Source organism: Pinus tabuliformis, chromosome 2_1 (genome assembly GCF_031772625.1).
Source record: "Pinus tabuliformis cultivar Carrire ecotype Pingquan chromosome 2_1, CPIR1, whole genome shotgun sequence".
Classification (NCBI taxonomy): Eukaryota; Viridiplantae; Streptophyta; class Pinopsida; order Pinales; family Pinaceae; genus Pinus; species Pinus tabuliformis.
Genome location: NC_142299.1, coordinates 14,564,188 through 14,585,794, shown reverse-complemented (window position 1 = coordinate 14,585,794; position 21,607 = coordinate 14,564,188). Strand labels below are relative to the sequence as shown.

General features: G+C 36.8%; 1 protein-coding gene across 1 annotated transcript; it reads right to left on the bottom strand.

Annotated features, from left to right (window-relative positions):
• Positions 1–8,598: 8,598 nt before the first annotated feature.
• Positions 8,599–20,904, bottom strand: LOC149198446 (carbon catabolite repressor protein 4 homolog 1-like). Its single transcript, XM_089402056.1, has 11 exons — positions 20,245–20,904; positions 11,639–12,389; positions 11,201–11,287; positions 11,021–11,104; positions 10,845–10,931; positions 10,628–10,720; positions 10,283–10,336; positions 10,109–10,200; positions 9,856–9,970; positions 9,494–9,644; positions 8,599–9,163 (listed from the first exon to the last, which is right to left on the bottom strand). The coding sequence occupies exons 1-11, from the start codon at positions 20,400–20,402 to the stop codon at positions 9,018–9,020; spliced, it is 1,818 nt and encodes a 605-aa protein (XP_089258182.1). The 5' UTR covers positions 20,403–20,904; the 3' UTR covers positions 8,599–9,017.
• Between the last annotated feature and the right edge of the window lie 703 nt (positions 20,905–21,607).

Below are 21,607 nucleotides of genomic sequence, written 5' to 3'. Positions count from 1 at the left end.
GATGTCCTATCAATTTCAGGCTTCTTCCTTTGAATTTTTGTTGTAGAACAACTTGGGTGGCTATTCTTCACACTGTTAAGAATCTCTTTAGAAGACTGTTGATTTTGTGTGGAAGGATTTGAAACTGGGGATAATGGACGAGGCCTACCTGATTGTTGATCTTTGAGGGCTCTACTGTTGACATGATATTATTCATTGTTTTCCAAAAGAAGCATTAGAATATCTATGCAGCTTGTTTCTTGGTTTTCATAAGAATTCAAAATATTGCTACTACAGTGCATTTTTTTCCATCAAAAGCAGAAGTTTTTTTTTACAGTATGCATTCAATCATATCTATTGTGGGAATAGTTCTCACTGGCAAGGAGAACTATCCTGAGTGGTCCCAAATGATAAAACACACCCTCATTTTCAATGAGTTGTGGAAAGGAGTGTGTATTGGAGACGGAGACAAAGAGCCAAAACAGCCTACCTCAGACAAAGAGCTCGCCATTTGGGAAAATAAGAACAGCAAAGCCTATGCATTAATTGCAGCGTTTGTAAGTGAAGAGGTGAGTCGCCATATTTCGCCATTTTCAACTGTTTTCGAAGCCTTACAAAAGCTGAAAGAACTTTATGACTCACATTCTGCACTTGAAATTGTTCAACTCATGATTAAACTCTTCAATCTTCAATTGCAAAATAATGATCCTCTTGCTCTTGCATCAAAATTAAAATCTATAATGCATGATATCAAAGCCACTAAGGTTGAATTGGATATTCCTCTTATCGCTTTTCTCAAGGCACTTTATCCTACTTACCCCAATTATCTTGAGTCATTACAAGCAAATGGAAATTTCAAAGATATTACTTTTGACTGTCTTGTGAAAAAATTTGCTAAAAGATAGAGATTTTGAAAAGAAGACAGCCCCTGAATCTTCTGAAGAAGTTTTGTGCCTTGCTTATAAAGAAAAGAATCTTGCTCAAGATTCTTCCAAAGGAAGAGGTGTTCGAAGAGGAACAGGGAGATATTTCAAAGGCGGGGGGGCAGACACTCTTAAGGAGAAAAGTCAGATTTGCACTGCATACGCTGCAAAAGAAATGGATCACATGATGCCTCTACATGCAAGTTACCATGGGACAAAATTGAGCAGCAAAGAAACCAACAGAAAGGTAAAAATAATGACACAGACAAAGGTAAAGCACCTGAATCCGCTCACTATGTTGTGGCACAATGTAATAGTGGAGTAAATGAAGATTTATTTAATGCTTCACTTGCTTCTTGGAAAAATAATTGGTTGCTTGATTCAGGAGCAACTTGCCACATGACTCATAGAAAATATTTTTTTGAAGAATTTACTGACAATGTTGATGGGGCAGTGTACTTTGCAGACCAATCAAAAATCAAGCCATCAGGGCTTGGCACAATCAGGCTTAAATTGTCTGGGCTTCCAGACTTTCTTCTGCACAATGTTCTAGATCTCCCACAGCTAAAGAAAAACTTGTTGTCCTCGGTCCACATCCGCTAGCAATGTCACTCCATTCATATGCTTGATGGCAAGCTTGAAGTGAGAAAAGCATCTGACCACTCACTTGTCATGAGGGGAATAGAAGAAGAAAGCCTTCTCAAGTTGCAAGGTACATCTGCTTGTGCACAGCATTTCTCATACAATTCTCATTATGAAGAAGGTACACTTCCATCAAGTTTATTATGGCATGCTAGATTTGGACATTTGAACTATGACAGCCTCCGCTTGTTGAAGAAAAATAGTGTTGCTGGTTTGCCTACAATTCGTAGGAAATTTAAGCAATGTGATGCTTGCGTTCTAGGAAAGCATAGCACACACTGTTTTCATGATTCACATTCAAGAGCACATAGAAAACTTGAACTCATTCATTCAGATTTATGTGGCCCAATCCCTATTCCTTCTGCAAATGGAAATAAATATATGATAACATTTATTGATGACTACACCAGAATGTGTTGGGTTTATTTATTGAAGAACAAATCTGATGCTTTTCAAACATTCAAGAACTTTCATAAATGGATTGAAAATGATACACAAACTCATATTGGGTCTATTCGCACTGATAATGGAAAAGAATACACATCAAATGAATTTGAAAACTATCTTCGCCAACATGAGATCAAACATCAAACAAATGTGCTTTATAATCCCCAACAGAATGGTGTAGCTAAAAGAATGAATAAGACAATCTTAACTATGATACGCTCCATGCTCTTCTTCAAAAATGTAAAAATAATGTTTTACGTTGATGTTGTTCTATGCACTGCATATATAAAGAATAGATGTCCATCTAATGTTATCAGAAACAAGACTCCCTATGAAATGTGGTATGGGCACATTCCTTCGGTAAAGCATCTTAGGGTCATTGGTTCCATCTGTTATACCTTGATACCAAAGGTACATAGAAATAAACTTGGTGCAAGAAGTCGTAGGTGTATCTTCCTGGGGTATTCAAACACCTCCATAGCATACCATCTCTATGATGAAGTCAATAAAAAGTTTATTGTATCTAGAGATGTAATCTTTCTTGAATCATCCAAAATTGACAATGTTGTTGAGCGGTTAACTTGATTGCTTGGATAGATTCGCAAATGCAAAATCATTTCAAAAATTTGATAATTAGGTTCTACATCTTGAAGGGGGATTCCTATACTAAAACAACATGTGAAACCTTCTTCTAAAGCACTCTCTCCCCCACATGAAACTCCAACAACAAATGATGCTTTAAGTGATGTGATTGATAGAATTGGGAGACTCAATTTTGATTCAGTGCCAACTCAATCAACGAAGTAGCCTGGACCATTTGAGAAAGGCCCTCCAAAGTGGCTGACAAAGACACTTGAAAGTGATCATCCTGATGAGGTTGGAAAGATAGGAACTAGAAATTCAAACCGGCAAAATGGAGGTGATGTAGATGATTCTAATTCACTTGTTGATATGGATGTTTCTTATGATTGTGAATTGAATTTGTCTACAGATTTTGAACCAACTTCCTTCAAAGAAGTTGCTTCTCATGATGAATGGAAAGAAGCGATGCAAAAGGAGTATGATGCCCTCATAAAGAATGGCACTTGGACGCTGGTTGATCCTCCATTAGGAACCAAACCAATTCGCTGCAAGTGGGTCTACAAAAACAAATATAAAGTTGACGGCTCGCTTGACAAGCACAAAGTCAGGGTTGTGGCAAAAGGTTTTGCACAGAAGGAAGGGGTCGATTATGAGGAGACTTTTGCCCCCACAGCAAAATGGGCTAACATCTGGACACTCTTTTGCCTAGCACCTCAGAACGGTTGGAAAGTCCATCAAATGGATGTAAAAACTGCTTTCTTGAATGGAGATTTAAAAAAGAGTGTTTTTATGTCGCAGCCTGAAGGATTCGTTGTGAAAGGACATGAACATAAAGTATACAAACTTGTGAAATTCTTGTATGGCCTCAAACAAGCACCGCGAGCCTGGTATGAAAAAATAACTGAGCGTCTTCTGAAACTCAATTTCAAACATTATGCTCTTGATTATGCAACTTTATTTGTCAAGAAAGTTGGCAAAACAGTGGTATATCTTGTGGTATATGTAGATAATCTTTTGATGACATGGAACAATGAAAGCTACATTGCATAAGAAGGAATTGAAGAAAGGTTTTGAAATGACTGATTTGGGCTATGTTCATTACTATCTTGGTATGAAGTAACTCAGCGTCCTAAGTCCTTATTCCTTTCCCAAAAGAAGTACATTGGAAATTTATTGAACAAGTTTAGCATAACAGAATGCAATCCTCTTACTACTCCAATGGAACAAAACTTAAAGCTCACATCTATTGAAAGAAAAGAATTTGAGGATGCAACAAAGTATAGACAGCGTGTAAGAAGTCTCAACTGCCTAACTACTACCTGACTAGACATTTTGTTTGTTGTTGGAATCCTCTCCAGGTTTATGCAAAAGCCTTGTGAAGGACATTGGTCTACTGCAAAAAGAGTTTTAAGGTAGTTGAAAGGAATTCAAGATTTTGGAATCAAGTATACACAGGTGGACGACTTCAATTTGATTGGATACTCTAATTTAGACTTCGATGGAGACAAATAAATTGGGGTATCTACTTCAGGGTATGCTATGAGTCTTGGATCAAGTGTTGTCCCCTGAAGATCACGCAAACAATCAGTTCCAGTGGATTCCACAATAGAAGCAAAATACGTGGCAACAACTGAGGCAACAAAAGAAATTGTGTGGCTCAGGAAAATTCTTGAAGATTTGCAAGTAAAACAAGTACAATCAACTCCATTCATGATTGACAATACCTCTACAATAAAGTTGGCCAAGAACCCAAAGTTCCATAATCGAACGAAGCACATCAATACTAAATATCATCTGATTCGACATCATGTTGAGGCCAAGACAATCAATCTCCGCCATTGTTCCACGAACGAGCAAATTGCAGACATCTTCACCAAAGCACTTGGAAGATAAAAGCTTGAAAGACTTAGAACGATGCTTTGACTCACGAACATCCCTTCAGACTAAAGGGGGGAATGTTGACACCTAATCATCAGGATTGAGTGAATAACTAAAATTGATGTAAATAAATAATGGAGAATATGAAGTCACCGGGAGATGAAATGAACAGACTCTCCCTCATGTATATAATAAACACCAACCTAAATGAAACCAATGAATTGTTCTGAGGAGTGTCTGACAAACCACTTCGCGTAGTTCCCTAACTGTTAGCGGGTTTGGAGATAACCCAAAGTTGTTTATGGGTTTTATTTGTTAATTGTTATGCTATTTTAATAACCACCATGTAACTAGGGACTAAGGTGTCAGCTAGTCATAAGACAAGCCTCTAAACAATCAAAACAAACCATCCATGCCTATCTAAGGCCTTGAATGCACCTGCAACGTTATAAATACATCATTTTTCTCATGTAACAGGCATTAGAGTGATGTTAAGTCTTGTAAGCAAGATGTTGAACCAAATAGGCAGTGTACCGTCCGGAGGCGGAATTGGGAACCGAAACAGGCGTTGGAAAGCTAGGAGAGGGAGGTTTCTATTGACAGAGACCAAAAGTGCCTGCGTGCACATTCAGTCTGGTGCTTTTGCTGTGTAAAAGACCTCTTTCGATCAATCATAATAACGCAGACGCCCATCTTGAAAGCGGACTCAGAGACGTAGTCCATCAAGGACAAACTTTGTAATCAAAGTTTGTTGTCTTCTATCTTTGTTTTTGCTGCAAATTCAAGCTTAATTATGTTTCTTCAGTTATTGATTAAGTCTTAAATCAATTGCTTTCCTTCAGTTTTCCACATTCAACACTTAAAGTTAATGATCAATTCACTGTTGGCAATTAATCCATTCTACTTTAGTTTTAGTTTATGATCGATTTCAGATCATCATGACTATCTGATGATTAGCTTGAATCATTTCAAGTTTCTTTTTATACCACTATTGTTTTTGGTTGCCAACAGAATCATGATCTCTACAAGTGGGTACTTCCCGCATCTAAACTGCATTGGTACTCATTTTGGTTGTCATTGCCTTTTTGAAGCTTAGAGGATGGGTTCAATCATAATATATAACTGAGATATTGCCATTATTAAATAGCACTGGGAGACTCTAACTATGCTGAAGCAAGCTTGGCAACCCAGATTCATATGAAAACCTAAACCAATTAAGAGTGATTATTTTCATTCTTACAAAATAAGTAACTTCATTATGCTATTTCTCACAGTTGAATAATATTTCTTATGCCTTTTTTCATCTTTTACAAGCCTCTCCGCTAATTACTATATTTGAACTATAAAAATCATATAACCAGAAATACTAATGTTTAAAGTACATAGAATGGCTATCTTTTTGTTCATGTCTATCATAATTTTGACAACACATCAACAATATTTTTAAGATTTTCCATTTTTTATGTTAAATTTGAATCTTCTAGTTTTCCTAATTTAGAAAGTTTATCCATTGTCCTAGGTTGTAATCAAACTTGATTTTCCGAGCCAAGGGTGAGATTTATGGTATCGTGTAACTTAAGATAAACATGCATATTAAGATGAAATTAATGTACTTTCACAGAAATAACTACAATACTTGAGGTTACAAAATATCTTACGCACAAAGTACCAATAGCATTATAATTCCAAAGAAATAACTATAAATCATAAGCTAAAAATATAGTTGTTTCTATGGTCAAGAACAATAACCATAATAGCCCATGAGATTTTGGATTGACAGTGAATGAGTGCACTGTTAAAGCATTCCTTGTAAAAGATCACCAATTCAAAGCCCTATGGTTAACTGACAAAATAAAAAAATAATTGTAGTCACTAGATAAATAATGCAACCAACCTTCATAATAGAACCAACCAACCTTCATAATAGAACCGAGGCAATGATAATTTCTTTTCCATAACATATCCCAGTTATCCCAAGTAAAACCTTCCGATTACTTCTTATCATTCCATGGGTGGTTAGGGTGGTTACCCAAGGTAAACCCGGGAATAAGTCCAACTGAACACCCTATGATGATATCATATATAGCTCATCAACATCTGGCTCGCTAGAGCAATAATGTTACAAAGCGAAATTTGCATCCAGATGAAAAAGGATAACTTTTCCTCGTAACCACACAAACCATATCTGATTGAGAGAAAATAAAATTATAAATGCAAGATTAACAAAAAGAAAGGAAAAACCCCAGAACATTATCTCCACAAATATTACAACAGTGAATCATATTAATTAAATCAAAACACTGTCCTGCAAATAAAAGGAATCTAAAATGGCAGGTATAAACAAGCAAATACACATGATTATATAATCAACACATCATGCTCTCGTGATAAACTTAAAAAATCCATTTTCCTGATTTCTATTAACACAAAAAATTGTTCCGCTATTAATATTACCACTGAGCCCTTTTGTTTAAAATTGTCACGGATAAAGATGCAAATAAATTTGTCTGAGCCAGACATCTTGCTCTCATGCTAAGCCTAATAATTTTTTTCTTCTGGTTTCTTTTAAAAAAAGAAAAGATAATAAAGGCTAAATTATATTGCCATTGAAAATTTGAATGAATGGTGAGATGGTTAACTATTCTATATTCGGTCTAAAGATGTTGTGATTCAACATATACCTTGTACAATGTGTCGTCATTACCACTGGTTCCCATAAAAACGCTCATTTTAAAATAGCTGTGTGTTTCTTCTGCTGCTTTTTCTTCTCAATAAGCCTTCATGGTATTTAAGGTACAAGGACTATAAAATAATTCAGCTACCAGCCCTTCAATCCTTTAGAGAGTAATGCTTTCGTCCATTGCATTACAAGCATGGGAGCATATTGAAACAAATAAAATACTTGCTATGCAAAATTTCAACTCACTAAGGCAACTTAAACATACAAATACGTAATTAACCACGTATAGTTTGTCTGAATTTTGAGTAACATTCAGGATTCACATTCAATTGCAAGCAACTTGTCCATGATTATTCCAGAATTTATTTATCTGGATACAACAATCAATCGGCCATAGTTTATGCCGGTCACAGAAGCTTGCATTTTGCTATAAAACTATTGATTCAGGCCCTTTGAGCATTGCTGCCGCTAATCACCTGCTAAGAAAGAACCTTGTGTTTTTCTCGAATAAATTAATCTAGTTATGAAATCTGTTAGGATAAGCATTCTTATAACAGCATGTTGTAGTACGACACCGACATTTTTCAAAATGTACTTTTTTCCAATGCATATAATGTTCTAACCATATTCAGCAGGAAACATTCATGTCAGGAGAACGTAGTATCATATTAGCAGAGTAGAACCAGACATCATATACCGGGTCTTCCTCCCTCAACTACTAAAAATCTCCTTGTGCGCACAATTTCTTTCTCAAATCTTTACACCAGCGAAAATATGTTCTCCCAAGTCTGGAAAAAATATACCAACTTGAAAGCACCGATATGGATGCCATTTGAAGCAATAATCTATAAGAGCAAGTCAGATATAAAAACGAAGGGCAACATCTCTATCCCAAGAATAAAATCAAAAGACAGCTTATAGCTCAAATGATGGGAATTCTCATTCAGTGACAAAAACAATCTGATCAAGTTTACAAACCCCACAAGGTCATGAATTGAATACGGCTGCCCAACATTCTAATGCACTTCTTTAGGACAGGTGAATACAACCCACCCTTGTAAGGGAAGCAATCTAGTGCTAATAATCAAGATTAGAGAATACATTGCAAGAAAATAAGACTACTTTTGTGAAAAACACTCTGGCAATGCTAGAGAAACTTAAATTTGCATCACCTCGGACAAAATACTAGCGTCAACTTTGGCCAATGTAGGCCGCAAAAAAACCAGTTGTATACAAATTATAATGTCATAGATGATGCATTTCCTTGATACAGATTTAAAGGCATTATGAGACTCAGAAAAGGGAAAGCTTAACCATTTGGAGAAATATTAAAATGCAGCTAATGGTTTAAATTTTAAGTATGTGAATTAAACACAGTTCAGAAGTGTCTATTAACATGATGGTCAAATAGTAACCTACTTCCAAGATGCATTGTATCGCAATCAATCAAAAATAGATGGCAAAACCTCAAAGAAACTCTGAATTCTCTTCCGTTGATAAATGCTTGCCTGTACAACAAATGCTTCTGTCATATATGCAGATAAATTTGACCAATTCTTATTGCCACTACATTATCACTGAAATCTTTCTCGAACCCCATCCTCTATTATAATATCATGTACACATGTACAATATTTCCTTACAATTTATAGAGATCCGAAACACGCAAGCAAAATGTAGCTAGCAATTCTTCATGTTACAGACTACCATCTTCACCATGGCAAAATGCCAGGGAAGGGATAAAAAGTGAATTGCAGAATACAAACAGAAAACAGTGAACACATTGGACATAGGTGAAGTGACAACTCACTCAAATCCCCGAAACTGATAAATTCTTATGTTCTTCTTGGGCAAGGCAATGGACCATCATTGCTGGCATTGTTATGCTAGCGGCGAGCCCTAGGCCTGCATCGGAATTCTGCCAAAAGTGCAATATGATCAGATGACCACTCAGGAGAAGGAAGACCTGTGTCTTTACGCAGGCTCTCCTCATCCAAAAGCTCTAGCAGAGACTCCACCATAAGTGAATCCGCTGCAATGAAAATATTTTTGTTAATATAATTAATGAATCAATAATAATATATCATACAAAACACTACACCCCATCATCACTCTGCCCAAATTGCTCAATGTGAACATTCCCACCAGTGCCAATCTCTAGCACCCACATATGAACAATTGAATATAACAAACCTCGTTAAGTTTGTGTAAGATAAACTCTAGGTATTTCCCACAACTTTTAGAACCAAATTCCAGTGGCTTTTAGAAATAGCCCTTGACATCTATAATGACCATGCACTTTACATTACCAAGAAAATACATCTGCAAAGTCAAATGTAATTAAAATATCCATTGCATTTACCTGTATAGAAAATATAGTCAAGAGTTCCAAGAAAATCTCTGGTACAGTTGGTGAATAAAGGTTCATTTGTTGCAGGGTCCATTCTTCTTCGTTGATGGTCTAAACCTTGTGCTACTCCCACCATTCTTGCGAAGGAAGAATAGGCACTAACCTGAAAAATACATATTGAAATGGATTAATTACGCTATTACAAGATGCATTGCATCAATATTAAACAGGCTCAATCCAGTAACAAAGTGTTGTCGTTTACAAATGTAATAATACCTTCTTATTGTTTCAAATCACTAACATTCAGGAAAAATGCTTTAAAAATGAAAACAAACAGGAGACTGAATACCATACATCAAAACTAGAGGTATTACCAGAGGTAGCTGGTGACAAAGCTTGCTTGCAGGACGTAATATACCAAGGGGATCTGTTGTTAAGTCCGGATGTGAGGGTTCAACTTTTCCCGTTGCAAGAAGAGCATGAGGGGCACTGAAACACAATCCAAATTATATTATTGGAAGACAGCAAGAGAGCTCCTATATTCTAATAAACATCTAACATTCCACCATCTTTTCTCTGAAACTAGCAAATACAGTTTCCAAAAGCAACTCTTCAAAGAATACAGACCTTGCAGGAATTGAGTTGAAATCGCCACAAACTAACATAGGTATGTCTGCACTGGCAGCAATTTTTTCTAGTCCTTTAAGAAGAGTATGAACCTGATAACAAAAGACTCCATTATTTCAAATCTGTACATCAATAACCTCGACTATAAAAGACACATTGGCAAAAGAAACACACCTGCCAGAGTTTTACATCCTTGAGATCCGGATTGGCATTTATGTGTGTATTAGCCTGAATAACAAAAAGGCATATATGGAAACCAATCAACCACATAGGACCAGCACTGTGACCATGAAAGTCTTAACATATTTTCATCTTAACATACTACATAAATGTTGAATTATAGAAGGTTGAGCAACTTATCAATTTAGATCAAAACAACAATACTTTTGCAAACTGCCATATCTGTCCTACATGTGTTAGGATGCCAGTCACTTAGAAGACACCTATTATGTTTCTCCTAAAACTCCTCTGTAAAGCATACCACATACCACATCCAACAATCCAAAGGGTACCACATACCACACAAAGAAGTTGACGTTTTCCCGGTGCAAGGGCATCGATCCCATGGTTAGTGTCCTTTGCCTCCAAAACTACAATCAATGCAACGTTGTCCTGCAGAATAAAAATAAGTGGTCAACATTCAAGCAAGGATTTTAGTCTACAGTGTACATTCAATCTCCACAAATCAAATGCAAGCTAGAAAACTCATCTACAAAATACAAAGAGCCCAACCAACCTTGAGCAACCGACTAAGAGCAGCCTTTTTCTGAGCTGACGGAACCACAGCTTCTGTCAAAGACTGGGCAGCTTTATTGAATTCAACCTGACACCAGAGGAACTAATCAGATGGACATATTTCATAACTGGTAAATAAGCTACAGAAAAATGACTATTAGCACAAAAAATCAATACCTCATATTTCTTAACAAGTGCAAAACGATCACGACGGAAAAATGTTGCACAACCATCAATTGCATAGGCTGTGCCAGTATAAACCTGCAAGCCAAATACATACGTTATTTCATTAGCTCGTCTACATCTCAAGAAATGTGGAACCTTCACCAAAATATATTAGGTAATCAGAACTCAAACCTCTGTTGTTTTTTTCTTGTAAACAGCTGTGTACCCATGCTTTTCTAATTCAGGTGCAAAGAACTCCTCAAAATGATCGCTCTGAACCTGCATCATTACAGAAAACTAGAAATCAACTCAAATCCAAGCCAATCAACATTATATGATATAAAAAAGTAAAGGAAATGTCTCCCGATGCTAGAGTTGTAGCAACTATAAACAAATTTGATAAAAGAAAAGCAAATTGACAATCATATTTTGCAATTTCACGCCAAAAAATGAGACCACGTATGCAAACCTTTACTAGACAGTCATCCAGAGTGTCATCCAATCCAACACAGTTCATGAATGTCAAAGTCAAAAATTACATGTCATAGATTGCATGTCAAGCAATAGCATCGCATGCACAGAATCATAATTTATTGAAGTTTCAGTGTTGTGCCAAGAGAATAATAATACCTCTTGAAGGCAAAGAATATCGGCCTGATAACCAACAATTTCACGCAACAAGTTCTGGCGACGATAAGGCCATGAGAGAGCCCAAGGAGGACAATAGCTGTACATGTCACTGGTTGCATATAAATCTGAAAGTACATTATAAGAGAGTACAGTAAATGTTCCAGAAGCTGCAGTGCGTCCTTCCAGCTCAAGATTTGCAATTCCATCAACTGCATTGATTGGAATCATGCGTCGAGGAGTGGGGGAAGGGGCTGGGATAACTCGGGAAGTGTGGAGTGTGCTGGCTGGACCTACTGGTATTCCCGTGGCTGCATCAACTGCCACACATTCCAGCTTCAGAGCATAGCCCACATCATCAGCTGTTGGTGTATATGTTTTTGAACGTCCAACTTCATACCATGTCTCACCGCCACCCCTTTCAGAAACATTAGGCGGGTTTAACAAGGCAGAACCATTGCTTAGAGATGCATTTTGAATTCCTGAACTTGAAGTTGAACCAACCACACCCCCTGTGCTGCCAAATCTCCCAAACAATTCATCGTCCTCAGTTCCATTCTCATGCACTGCACTGGCTGCTCGTGCATGCAATGCACGGTGATGACGCCATGAATCTGAGAAGCACTTTGGTGAACAATGATAGCTTTTTGAAACAGGTATCTTACCCTTCACACATCCCAAGCACTGCAGAGTGGCTAGCTCTGATGGATGGACGCTGCAGACTGCAACCTTTTTGTCACTCTGAATACGATACCTGTAACAATATATGGTGCTTTGTCAAATGTTGTCACTCAGAGAAATAGTCTTTTCAGAGAATCCGATCAAAGGAAACAACATATAAGGAAATTGGTAGACTCAAACAAGGACACGATGTTGAAATACCAAATAGCATAATAGCATAGAAAAAACACGATCGGTGAGAAAAACACCAATTTAGAAAAACTAAAGTTCCCAAAATTAGCTAATATCTAAAAAAAACAGGAGATTTTCTATATCCCAGTCATACTCGTAAACACTGCCATTAATAACGATACATTCATTCAAAAGTTGAAATTTAACAATTTTTTGAGGTCACCATCACAGTTCTACATTCTACATTTTGAATCATATAATTGAAAACAGATAGTTGGCACGGCTATGATATGGCACAAAAGCATTCCAGACTGGGCTCGATTTGAATTTCAAACAAATCTGGAAATCAGTGTTAAGCTGGTTTTCTAAGTTCACAGAACCTGTGAAAAAAAAAATACTGCGGATCACTCTAGCAAAGAATATTTGAGGGGATTTTCTCTAGCAATGAGCGGAGAAGAACAACTAGTTGAATTCCCTAAGTCACCTTCGCTGTCCATGGATTTTCCATTTAGTTTATCAATGTTAGAGATGTGATGATCTACCTAGACTGTACATGCACCTCACTACTCTCAAAGCAACTGCAAGCATACACTGAAATATTTCAATAAGGATGAGCACATCCAAACAAAGTCAGGATATTTTGATCTCAAAAGTTAAAGTTTTTTAAAATAATCCAAAAGAACATACCATGTACTACAGAGGTTTGGGAAAATATTAGATTACAGAAGCAGAAAGGAATCAAGATCGCTGTATAAGCAAATACTAGCCTAGGTCTAGGTCTATCTTAACTCCAGATCTACTAAGCACCAAAAGGGAACAAAATCATGTTTACCCTAAAAGAGGTTTGCATCAAGAGATTTGATCCTTCTTGGTGCTTGGCAGATATGGAGTTAAGAAGGATCTAGGCTGATTTAATTCCACATGAATACCACGGGTTCTCACAAACCTGGAGCTCAAAAACCACATGTAACTTGAACAAGTCAAGTTTACCTAAACTATCCAACAAAAATTAATAAAAATAATAATAATAATGTAGAATTTTTATTTTTATTATTTTAGTTTGACATTATGTTTATTTTAACATAGAGTTATTTTTATTTTAATTTTGACCGAGTCAAAATGTTTACAGGACATTACAACATCTCTACAATACTAGGTTAGAGAGCGTCTATCGGCACAACGAGCTGAAAGAACTCTTTGGCTAGGAAAACTGTAAATAGAAGAAATGGCTTATAACAAAATGTGACAAAAAGTTTTCGTTTTTCTTTAAAAATTCATAACTCTTACTTCATTATTTTTACTATTATTTTAATTTTTCCTTAAAAAGTTCATTCTATACCTCAAAATTCCCCTAATAGCTTAATTCTGCATCCAATAAGTGCCCACACTTGTATTTTGAGTAGTCCTACAAAGATACAAGTCAAAAAGACAGTAAAAGAAAATAGTTTTCTTTTTTTTCCCCTTTAAAAATTCATAACTCTACTTTATTATTTTTATTTTTTCCTTAAAAAGTTCATTCTAAACCTCAAAATTCCCTAATAGCTACCATAGATCATCTAAAACCCAAATCTATTAAGCATCAAGATCAATGAAAATACCACTCGAAAGTGCAAAACTAAATCTTTTGCACCCATCATGTACTATTTACTAATATTGAGGTTTACGCCTCACCTTTTTCATCTCCCTCAACACTTAACAGATCCAAGGTTAGGACAAGTCTATGGTAGTTTATCATTGTTTTAAAATTCGATACCCGCTTTGTTTTCTTAGCAGTACACACATGACATGGCATGGAAAATCCCCTGCACCAGCCTGTAGAACACGTCACTTCTCAGTCATCAAGGCTGTACTTCTAATCTTACGAGGTTGATGCTCTCGTTACCTCTGGAAATTCCAATTTTAAAATGTTCCCTATAGGAAAGTAGGAATCCACCTCACGCGAAGGAAATATAACCAACACTGTTGAACATCATTGATCATAGTCCAAGACTTCTGCAAGCCTTGGCCATACTGCTTTGTGTAGCAATCCAGCATACTCAGGACAGCAGATCTCTCTACCCACAGACCTCCCTTGCAAGTACATCTTGCAGATTCTCCCCAACCCCGGGCAGCAGAGTGCCTCACTCCTCTTGCTACAATCATATTTCAAAGTGAATCATCATTGGAACGTGGGGGAGCACGTATAAAGAGATAAAACCTAGCACTACCCCATTTAGATGAAATATACTCAATACAATAAAGTACATGAACTGGAAGAACATAAGATAAAAGCCTGGTGCAACTGTAAAATGACATGAAGTGGAAGAGATGCACGAGATGTAGTCCACTGCATCTTTGGTACATTTTTAACCACTCCAAAGCCACCCCTGCTCTGGTCCACCACCAGGTTGTCCCTTTCAGCCTTGTCTGTTGAGAGAGTTATGACAGATGAACAGCTTCTCCCCAGAATCACATATCCAAGTCTCCTCAGTCCAGATTTCTCTCCAGAGTAGATTATTGAAGAGTGTATCAGCTCCTCCGTGGCTGTTCATTCTCCTTGTCTAACTGGGAATGAGTAACCATTTTGTTTTTGTTGTCATATTATTTTTTGTATGGGCATTGTATCTGTATTATTTCCGGTTACTACTTTTTAAGTTGTTTGTTTTCTTGTGACTTACTGATTATGAATTGCTTTTGCACTCCCACTTTATACTTCCACTGGATTGTATTTCATATTCCATGAATTTGCTAGTGTTATCATTCATTGGACATTAACAAAATTATCTTATCTTGTATTATCTGTCAAATGATATTAAGCAAGCAACATTAAGGTTGTACTTGTAATTGTATGACGTTGATGATCTCCTTGCCGCTAGCTATATTAAGCATTTACAAATTTGTCAAAATAATATTAGGAATGCATATCATAAAAGTAAGATATGCAGTCAAGTCTACTGAGTCCAAGTCTGGTTAATGGGCTTCTGCAATCCTTGGCCATACTGTTTTGTATATCAATTCAGCATGTTCAGGATCGCAAATATCTCTCAATCCACAAACCTCCCTTGCAAGCAGCAACAGTCTTTCTTGCATAACAAGTGGTGCTCATCTTCCTTTGAGTTCCTGCAGACATCTGTGACACCTTATCCTCTCATCTGCAGATTTTAAGCCAGCCACAGGCATCATATGTGGATTGCCAAATGGCTGCAGCTCCTGGTTGCAGATCAGCACTAGAATGCAAACCACTATTAATAAAACCTGAATCATCTATGACAGTTATAAAACTGAATCACCTTGCACAACTGATCTACAAACTTTTAGGTTTTACTGGTGACAAGCAGAACTCCTCGATTTCCAAATTCAGTGACTAAGCATACAGGTATTGTGATTGCACATACAGAGAACTGCACACCAGAAGGCCAGTCAAGCAGGCAGAGTTACTTGATTTCAGTTTTACAAGACTTAACCTATACAGCCCCCCCAGAACTTGGGACACGGAGCACAAATATTCAAGAGTCTCTCTCATATTCTTGAGCCTTGACAATATCTTCTGCACTTATATTTACACGATCAACTTGGTAATTTAGGTTCGATATTGTTGATCATGCTATTAAACGGATACCAAGCTACACTTGTCACACAACACTATATACAACCTTACAACCTCGGTATTCCCCAGAAGTCAGAAGCCATGGTTGTCCCCTTGTGCCTTTACCTAGACACTAGGAAGTAGGAACGGCCAGAATAAAAGAAGGTAGACACCAGGTGTAATGCTAGGAAGTAGGAACGGCCAGAATAAAAGAGACACCAGGTGTAATAGAAAAGAGAAAATTTAGTAAGTCATAATATTGGCACCCAAAGCTTCTCCCATAAAAACTGGAAAATAAATCCATCACAACAGCACTCTTAAAACAGAGAGAAGCACCAATTACGCATCACTAGCAGTTGCAAATCAACTAATTATGATTGTGTATTAGCTCCTGATTTCACTAATGCCTAATGGCTCAAGCATCAGTGGTGCCATAACTGGGAGACGGATAGAGCACATGAAACCTACGTTTAGAGTATTGTTGAAATTGATTGGCTCTAAAAACTTTCAACACTCAAATCAATAAATGACAATCTCAGAACTTCAATCAGTCCAATAGCTTAAATAAAAAAATCAGCTTACACAAGTAAGTTCATTCAGCTGCGGGATCCTTCAAAAATAGACATCTATGCAACCCTTTGACTAAAATGAAATATTGCAAACCAACATTCCACAATAAATATTTAATACAGGTAGAAATAAAGAAGCGAAAGATATAAACCATCTCAATCTACACAGTATCAAAGGTGATCAATAGGGATAAACATTTATTTCCAAGAAAATCTCACAGGGAAATCTAAGTGATGCTTTCCCAAATTCAGGATTCTCATGGTGCACCTACTGGCACAAAACTAGTAAAATAACTAGCAACAATCAGTTGAGCTAACCCCTTTGCTTATAATGTATACATATATACTTGCTAAAGGGAAAATCAAGATCAAACTTGCTGAAATTCACAATTTTATACAAGGTGAAAGATCAAACATCCTTCGGTCAGTAGGCATTGACCAAAAGGTTCTCCCTCCCCAAAAAAATCCAAAAGACAAAACAGAAACTAAAGCACTGCTGCTTTAATTTCTAAATAAGTAACATAAAATCAATTCACATTCTTCTCACCTGTTATAGGCATTGAATCTTTTGTTATTCAAAACACTAACCTCAGAAATTCTTGCAAATAAATTCTTCCATCCTTTGCAAGCACCTTTTTCTACAAAATCATAGAATAGTGACAGAAGTGCATAAATAAAAATAATGTCACAGGGTTCACCAAATTTAAACCCTGAGGTTCGAGATTCAGCAAAACCTCTATGGATTAAACTCAGAAAGGATAGCATCCGTGGACTGTCAGTGCCCTTACCTGTTGTGGAATCATATTTCTACTGTAGAGATTCTACCTTTGCCTCAGGATGTTTCTTTGTGAGGATTCTAGTAGCAAGGCTAATATGCATTGAGTTCACTATTTACTTGTTACTCATATGTTTACTTACTTGTTACTCATATCAATATGTTTACTGATCATGATTCTTACTCATATGTTTATGGATGTTGATTTCTTATTATTTTATGCTACATTTTACTTTAAACTTGTGGATTGAAAATGTAAATAGTCAAATTTAATGGCAAACCTCATTCAAACTTTATTGGAATATTCAAAATTCAAATTCAAATCAAACCTAATCGTTGTTGAACCCAAACTTTAATCCAAACCATGTAACATAGAAAAAAGGCAATGAGTTACGAGAAATTCAAGCACAAAAAAAACACAAGAAAAATGTTGAAATTACATTACACGTGCCATGCCTTTAAATAAAGCTTAGGATCAACATGCAAATCATAATGAACCGTATAGATCCATCTTAAGCACGGATCTAATATGAGCTGAGAGGGATCAAATTTCTTTGGGTGCAAGCTTCTCTTAGAGTGCAAAATACAACGTGTAATTTAATTGTTTATATTGTATTTTTAATTGTTATCATAGAGTACATAACTTAAACTTGTATATCCAAAAAAAAAATTAGATTTCAAAAAATAAAAATATACCTAGAATTGACCAAATTATAAAATACTAAGACCACTTCAAATGTTTTAACCAGAAAACTCCAACTCAGATTCGGAACCGGTTGAAGGTCAACTTTGACTCCAACTCCAACTTCGACTCGGCCTAGTTGATTTCAGTGACTCGGTTGTTGAAAAAAACATATTTTTAAAGATTTTCATTCATGTTTCCACACTCATAGCATTAGAATATAGAGAGAAGACAACATACAATCAAAATATGCTCATGAATATATTTATTATATCAAAATGGCAACCAGTGCATTGTCCAATACATGTAATATATAGAGATCAGAACAAAAACACGTAACCAAGGAGGTTCTAAATGGCCTCTATAACAAAACATCACTAGTCACTACTACTAAACAAGGCAAGATCATCTGGCTCAGACTCTGAATCAGACAGGGAAACCCATGGCTCCTCCTCACTACAACCCCAAAAACCAACTCTAACTCTTCACAAATGCAATGAGCTGTGAGGGGGTTGGGTCACTTTTATAGGCATGGGGGTAGAGGCATTAAGAAAACAAAAAATTGACTTTGCAGACGGAGTCACCATCTTTTTACTTCTACTTTAGATGAAATTACATTACGGACAACTAACTAAACATGCATAGCATATTCATTTTTGTTTTTATTTCTATTTAGAGAATATTTTATTTTTATTTTAAGAGCGACATGTGTCAACTCCACTTTAAGCACGGGTAGAATTACATATCACCCTTATAATTACATATCACCCTCATACTGAGTTCTAGATTAAGAGTGAACTGTAAAATGAGCCTCTCAGCTCAATAAAATACAATAAAATACAATAATAGTAAACGTAACCTCAACAAATCTCATCATGCACTCTTATCAAATATGATACTTAGATATGGTTGCCAGAGGAGGAGAAATTCCACGAGTATACCGATTATAAATGCATGAGAGAACAACGGGGGTTCGTTTCTGTGCCTAGTTGACTTTCTACAAGAATTTCTACCTTCTTGTGCAGACAGTTTTTTCAGGCCTCAGCAAGTTGTTCTGAAGTCTCAAACAAAACAATTTTAAGGCACAAGAGATCAACAAGGTTGGTGAAAGAAGAGTGTTTTCTTAGCACCTGCTGTGGTTCAATTATCACCAAAGTGGTCCGCTTGCCCCTGCAAGCGTGGCCAAAGGCAGTAGAACCATCATCATAGTTGAGTCAAGGCAAGTGGCATGACACCAACCTCCAAATATAAACCGCATACAGCATCCCACCTGCAGGGTGATGACCTCAGGTTTCACGCATTTAGAGGATCGCGGATGACTCCTCTAAAAGCATCTTCAATTCCTTATAAAAAATACCACTAAGTTATAGGATTACTTGTTTTGGGGAGTGAATATCCTTTTGTTAACAAAGTGTGCCCCACTTTCAGTTTAGATGCCTTGACCTAGTGATATATGCTTCACCAAATCCTTGGCCCTGGCCTTGTCTGTTGTGTTACACCACATCCGTGGAGTTATACATGACCTCATTAGTTGAAATGAGCCGCATCCATTGGCCATCAAGGACGGACTCGCATGTCGCCTTGCCCATTGAGATACGCCACATATACGAGCCATCAAGGTCACCCACACTTCCACCTGGTCTCAAATGCAGGAGTTAGTGGCTGCATTAAAGCGGCATACCTTCGGGCGGTTTTGAACCCGAGTCTGATCGCTCGTTGTACTTTGATTTGATTTAACCACTTGAACAGGCAGCAGTTTCGAACCCGGATTTGAGTAGTCAAACTGCTTTGATTTTATTCAACCAGGGTTTGATTTCTCAAACTGCTCTGATTTTATTCAACCACTTGGTCGCAACCCACTTGACAAGTTCTGAAATTCCTAACATTCTAAACAAATACTCGTTTCCTCAATCAGATTAAGAATCAAACCCATGTCGTTTTTCAATGACCATGTTTAAAAATGAGAAGTTGCAATAGAGAAACTAAATCCAGAGCACAGATGGGGCTGATCTACGACAAAACTGAAAGAAAAGGAACAAAACGAAATGAGAGACCCCGGCAGTGAAACCCTAGGTAGAAAAATAAAAGCTCTACAAGAAATTAATAGACGGGCACAAACCAGAATACCCAAGAAAACGAAAAATAAAGGTTTGTGAATGGGCATACCATCTGAATCTGAGGTAGTAGCCATCTACAGGTGCCGATTCGGGAATATCATCGGTTGTAATGGCGTTATCCGGACGACGAGAGAGGACATAAGGCGTAAGCTCGCAACCCACGATGGGAATCTCGGAGGGAAGGTGCAGTCGGAGCACGCTCAGCATGCTTCCCGACCCCACTTCTTCTTCTTCCAATCACAAGACTCGAACCCTGAACCTGTTACCACTCCTACCCTGCCACTACTCTTCTCTTCCTGCTGAATCCTGTTGTCTTGGTATTTGTCTTCTTCTTCATCACTTTTCGGGCGCCTTTGGGGCGGATCCGCCATCAGACGTCCTCGACACCCGCCAGCGTTGTGACCGCCTCCAAACCTACAAAATCCCCACTTTCTTATTCTTATTTCTGCCCCTCCTTATTCTTCTCCTTAACAGTTTTTTTCCAAAAATGCTCAGGCCTCAAGATTTGTCCTGGCCAAGCATGCGCACACATATATTTCTAAAAGAAAAACAATCAAAATTGGGTATTCTCTTCAAGCTCCCATGCGTCCCGTGGAGCTGCTGTTGAATCGGGGCGTACCCAAATGCGAAGATCTCAAGGAAGAACAGAAGAAAGAATGAATGGATGGATCTCCTTTTCAACCCCTCTTGCTCGCTTCTCTATCCGGCGACTATTATTATTATCATTAATTAATTATCCTCGTTATTATTTCTCAAACTTTTTCATGATAAAAGAATATATTGTTATTATTTTTTATTATCATCACCACTGCCCATTATTGGGGTTGATGATGGTGGTATTGTTGACAGTGCCATGGTCATCTTATAGACTCTTTTATGTAGTCATATGGATAAGTTTTGGGATTGCTGGGGTGTTTTTATTTATTTTTTTCATTAATATATATATATATTAATAATTTATTACTTGATAAAGGTTGTGAAATCTTCAAATTTGAATGGGTATTTAACTCAAGGTATTTAGTAATATATATTTTATTTTTCCAGTTTTATCATAATGGATATTTAACTGAATTGGTGTTTATTCTTTCACATGGATATTTGACTTAAAATTAAGAGGTATGGTGTGTGAAGAGTACAAGATTTGTGAAACAACCTCAACTTGAAATTGATAAATTGAGAAAAATATTATGAAATTATTAAAATGTTTAAAAAATAATGTAACATCAACTAGGTATTTGACAATTTAAAATAAAAAAATGTAATTATTATTTATATGTAATTTAAATGATGCAAAAAATCTAAGTTCAACAATGTCAACATCATTCACAAATCCATTGTGAAATTGGAAAGAAATGTAAAAAAAACATAAAAGGAAAAAGGAAAGTTCATTCTTTTTTCAAGCCTATAATGGA

What these genes read in the sequence shown, in the direction of transcription:
- LOC149198446 (XM_089402056.1), bottom strand. Translation starts at nt 20,402, where the DNA reads ATGCTGAGCGTGCTCCGACTGCACCTTCCCTCCGAGATTCCCATCGTG. An exon ending in ACAAGAAAAAAACAACAGAG is followed by an intron (nt 11,105 to 11,200) that starts GTTTGAGTTCTG and finishes TTTGGCTTGCAG; the next exon opens with GTTTATACTGGCACAGCCTA. An exon ending in TTCAACTCAATTCCTGCAAG is followed by an intron (nt 9,971 to 10,108) that starts GTCTGTATTCTT and finishes ATTGTGTTTCAG; the next exon opens with TGCCCCTCATGCTCTTCTTG.